This window comes from Myotis brandtii, unplaced genomic scaffold, assembly GCF_000412655.1.
Source record: "Myotis brandtii unplaced genomic scaffold, ASM41265v1 scaffold601, whole genome shotgun sequence".
Taxonomy (NCBI): Eukaryota; Metazoa; Chordata; class Mammalia; order Chiroptera; family Vespertilionidae; genus Myotis; species Myotis brandtii.
The window spans coordinates 1,229,422-1,233,821 of NW_005370276.1; the positions used below are offsets into that span (position 1 = coordinate 1,229,422).

The 4,400-nt window shown below is 58.8% G+C and overlaps 1 protein-coding gene across 1 annotated transcript in view; it reads right to left on the reverse strand.

Annotated features, from left to right (window-relative positions):
- Nucleotides 1-4,400, reverse strand: part of SLC17A7 (solute carrier family 17 (vesicular glutamate transporter), member 7) — an 11,031-nt gene that overhangs the window by 2,831 nt on the left and 3,800 nt on the right. The window contains exons 2-9 of the mRNA XM_014550433.1: nucleotides 4,013-4,265; nucleotides 2,560-2,678; nucleotides 2,177-2,291; nucleotides 1,784-1,871; nucleotides 1,484-1,570; nucleotides 1,249-1,391; nucleotides 266-415; nucleotides 2-80 (exon numbers count right to left, since the gene is read on the reverse strand). Of these exons, the coding sequence (XP_014405919.1) occupies nucleotides 2-80; nucleotides 266-415; nucleotides 1,249-1,391; nucleotides 1,484-1,570; nucleotides 1,784-1,871; nucleotides 2,177-2,291; nucleotides 2,560-2,678; nucleotides 4,013-4,265 (1,034 nt within the window). The remainder of the gene's footprint in view (nucleotide 1; nucleotides 81-265; nucleotides 416-1,248; nucleotides 1,392-1,483; nucleotides 1,571-1,783; nucleotides 1,872-2,176; nucleotides 2,292-2,559; nucleotides 2,679-4,012; nucleotides 4,266-4,400) is intronic.

The window sequence follows — 4,400 nt, forward strand, 5'->3', positions numbered from 1 at the left end:
CTCAGGAAGTCGGCGATCTGGCCACCGATGGGCACGATGATGGTCATGACCAGGTGGGGCAACGCCGACACCAGGCCCACCTGCGCGGGGGGAGGACAGGGCCGGCGCTCAGGGCCGATAGCCGGGCGTCTCCACCCGGTTCCTGCGCACGGGCTCCTCCCTGTCCCTCATTCCACCCCCTTGGGACCAACGCTCTGCTCCTTCTGTCTCAGCCCCGCCGCGCCCCCTGCCCTTCCTCCTCCCCCGACCCCACCCCGGGTCCAACCTTGCTGATCTCGAAGCCGAACACTTCTTCGAAATAGGCGGGCTGGGAGATGAGGAGCAGGTAGAACGTCCAGCTGCGGCAGAAGTTGGCCACGATGATGGCGTAGACGGGCATGGAGGTGAAGAAGCGCCGCCAAGGTGCTTTAAACTTCTGTGGGGGCGAGAACAGGGGCCGCTGAGACGGGACCCAGGGGCTCTCCATGTCCCTTCAGGAGCTTCACTACAGTCCCGCAGAGACCCCGGTTTCCCCACTTCATTAAAACCCCCAGGGGCGCCAGCCCATGTCCCTGCGGGGGCCCTGCACCCTAGCCTCTAGGCAGCGGTTCTCAACCTGTGGGTCGCGACCCCTTTGGCGGTCGAACGACCCTTTCACAGGGGTCGCCTAAGACCCTCCTGCATATCAGATATTTACATGACGATTCATAACAGTAGCAACATTACAGTTATGAAGAAGCAACGAAAATAATTTTATGGTTGGGTCACAACATGAGGAACTGTATTTAAAGGGCCAGAAGGTTGAGAACCACCGCGAGTGACACTTCAGGAATGCAGGCTCCTGATTTACAGTGGCCCCTCCGGTTCGCATATGCCCGGCCTCGGTGACCCTCAGGGACCCATAAGTGTGGGCCCAGGAATCTTTCCATTCAATATCGACTCGTAAATCTAGCCTCACCCACCACCAGGTCTAAGCAAAACCCCACATTCTAATCCCGCCTCTGCTGGTTTGACCACGCCCACCAGTGGTCCCGCCCCGCTGGCGACCTAGCCCCGCCCCAGCACCTGCTAATCGTGCCCGCCCCCGGCGTTAACCCCGCCTCCTAGGTTCTGGCCCCGCCCACTGGGCGTTCCCATCAGGTCTCCCGAGTCGGGGAAAGCACCAAGACCTACACGCTGTGCGGGTTCTAAGCCCCCTTTCTCCTGCCTCCCTGCTTGGATCTCTCTCCCCGCCCCACCGCGCCCCCACCCCGCAGGCTTGGCTCGGACCATGAGGGGGTTCATGAGTTTGGCGCTCTCGCCGATGGCTTCTTCGATGTACTTGCGCTCCTCTTCTGAAATGCTGGGGTGCAGCGCCGGGGACTCATAAGAGACGAGCAGCCAGAACAGGTACCAGAAGATCCCGAAGCTGCCTGGAGGGGGTCAGGAGGGGGATGGAAGCGAGGTGACGACCGGCCTCGCTCTGGCCCAGCACCCCCCGAACCCCGGCGCCCGGGCCCCTCACCGTAGACGTAGAACACAGAGCTCCAGCCTGAGTACTGCACCAGGACCCCGGCGAGAGGCATGGCCACCACCGCCCCGGCGTAGGAACCTGATGGGGGGGCGGGGTGCGGGAGAGAGAGCAGACCTAGCTACCCCCCCCGGATCCAGGGGTTCGGACCCCCAGCCTCGTCTTTCCAGGACACAAAAGTGCAAGCCACAGCCCCTCCTTCCACAGATATCCGGCCAGTGCCCAACCCCCTCCTTCTCCCAACCCCCTCCTCTTTCAGACCCACAAATCTAAATCCCAGCACCTTCCTCTCACCGCAAAAGGCTGTGGTCGCCAGGCGGCTCCGCTCTAAGGGAGGGGCCCATTTGCTCCAGATCCCGTGGCAGGCGGGGTAAGTGACGCCCTGGGGAGAAGAAAGCCAAAGTCAAGAAGAAGAGGTTGGCCCTAGCTGGTTTGGCTCAGCCTGCGGACTGCAGGGTCCCGGGTTCGATTCCGGTCAAGGGCACATGCCCGGGGTGCGTGTTCGATTCCCAGTAGGGGGCGTGCAAGAGGCAGCCGGTTAATGATTCTCTCATTATTGATGTTCCTATTTCTCTCTTCCTCTCCCTTCCTCTCTGAAATCTATATCTATATCTATATCTATATCATCTTTTTAAAGGCGAAGAGGTGGGGTCAGAAGGCGGCGGGTCACGTATAGCGGGACTTTACCTCCACCAACCCCTGCAGGATCCGCACGAAGATGACACAGCCATAGTGGACGCGGGCAGCCGAGGGGATCAGCATGTTCAGCGTGGATGTAGCAACAATAGCAAAGCCGAAAACCCTGATGGGAGGAGTCCGTGGCTATCCCACCATGCATAGGATTCTGCTCTCTCTGCCCACAGCAGAACCCGGTTCCCCACAAGCCCAGGCCCCACCTTCTCTCCGACCCCCACCTTTCACAACCACAAGCCCCGCCTTCCTCTAAGACCCCGCCCCCAGGCTCCTCCCATGGTCCAAAGTCAGCCCCCAAATGCCAGGTCACACTCTCTAACTCCACCCACGCAACTGTAGTTCCCGCCCAATGTAAGAAACCCCACCCCGACCCGTACCTGTTGGCTGCGAATTTTTGGCAGATAAATCCCCCGGGAATCTGGGTGACAATGTAGCCCCAGAAAAAGGAGCCGTGTATGAGGCCAACAGTCTCTGGATCCCAGTTGAACTGAGCTTTCTGTGGGCCGAAAAGCACATCAAACCAGTCGCCGGAATGTGCCCCCCCCCCACCAATCAGCACCCACAGACTTAGTCCCTTGGCCAATCCGCAACAAGGATCCCCTCTCTCGCCCCGCCCATCAGAGCTCAAGCCATCCCTCCCTCGGTCCAGACCGAACTAGGCGTCTCCACGTTGTTAGGGCCTGTGCTACCTTAGCAACGGGGCCTGTTGCTGCCTAGATGCCTCAGTCTGCCTGTGGCCCTGCCTCAGTGCCCCTGCTCTGAATGTCTAGGGACCCATACCCAGGGTGGCGATTCTTTCTCTACTTCTAACCAACTTAGCAACTGTTTGCTCAGTAAACCTGGACGAGTTCTAGTCAAGGACAAGAAGTAGCCAAAGGGGTCGGCCTGATCGGAAGGGAGCTAGAGGCAGAGTAGACCACAGCCATAATCAGAACTTTGTTTTCTGAAACAGTGGCATGGCCTACCCGGAAATTAAAATAGGGAGAAAGCCCAGCGGGTGTGGCTCAGTGGATTGAACGTTGTCGCATGGACCCAAGAGGTCCCAGGTTCGATTCTCAGTCAGGGCACATGCCCAGGTTACAATGTTTCTATCTCTCTCTCCCTCTTCCTTCCTCTCTATCTAAAAATCAATAAAAACATATTTTAAAAAAATAGGAAAAAAGTCTGATGTGAGGTGGGTTTTAGGTAATGGCCAGAGCAGATGAAGCGGGATTTAGCAGGGGTAGCACTTCAGAAAAGTCAGGATTAAAACTCGGTGGGGATGCCCAACTGCTATGGCTCAGTGATTGAGCGTTAACCCATGAACCAGGAGGGCACGCTTTGATTCCTGGTCAGAGCACATGCCTGGGTTGCGCGCTCGATCCCCAGTAGGGGGCGTGCAGGAGGCAGCCGATTGATGATTCCCTCTCATCATTGATGTTTCTATCTCTCTCTCCCTCTCTGAAATCAATAAAAAATATATTTTTTAAAATTCAGTGGGGAGCTTGTGATGGGACTGGGATGAAGATGTGACCCTGGGACAGGTGTGGGACGCGGGTGGAGCAAAAGTTGCTAGGAGGCCCAAAATGAACACGGGCAATACATAGGGAACCTAAAGCTGGGGTCCTGTCCACATTTTGGTTTTAGGGACCGGATCTCAATAGGGGCGGAGCTTCATGTAGATTAGGGCGGGGCTTAGGAAAGATCCTGGAGACAAGTCAGAGGAGAGGGGGCAGCACAGATGGGCGGGGCTACTCGGGCTGTGGCTTAAGGGGGCGTGGCCTGGGCTGAGCCGGATGGACATGACGTCATCAGGGCTTAGGCGGCACCGCGGCTCCCGCCGTGCGCTACCTGCACCACCAGGTGGCCGTTGCGATGGGTCGTACTGTTGTTGACCATGGAGACGATGGCCACGCCCAGGTTGCAGCGGATGCCAAAGCTGATGCAGAAGCCCAGGCCGCTCATGATGGCGATGATGTAGCGGCGGGGGAGGCCGAAGCAGGTGCAGTCCACCACCGGCGGGTCCCGCGTCTGCGTGGTGACCGGGCGGCCGTCGGCACTCAGCTCCAGCGTCTCCGCGCCTTCCTGCCGCTTCTCCAGGAGCCTGCGGGGCGGCAGGACTCAGGCTCGGCCCAGGGCCCCCGCCCCCTCCTCCCTGCACCACGGGAGTTCAGGGCCAAACCTCCTGCTTGAAAAAGACCCGGGATTCTCACTGAGCCCGTGTTCCCCGTCTTCCTTC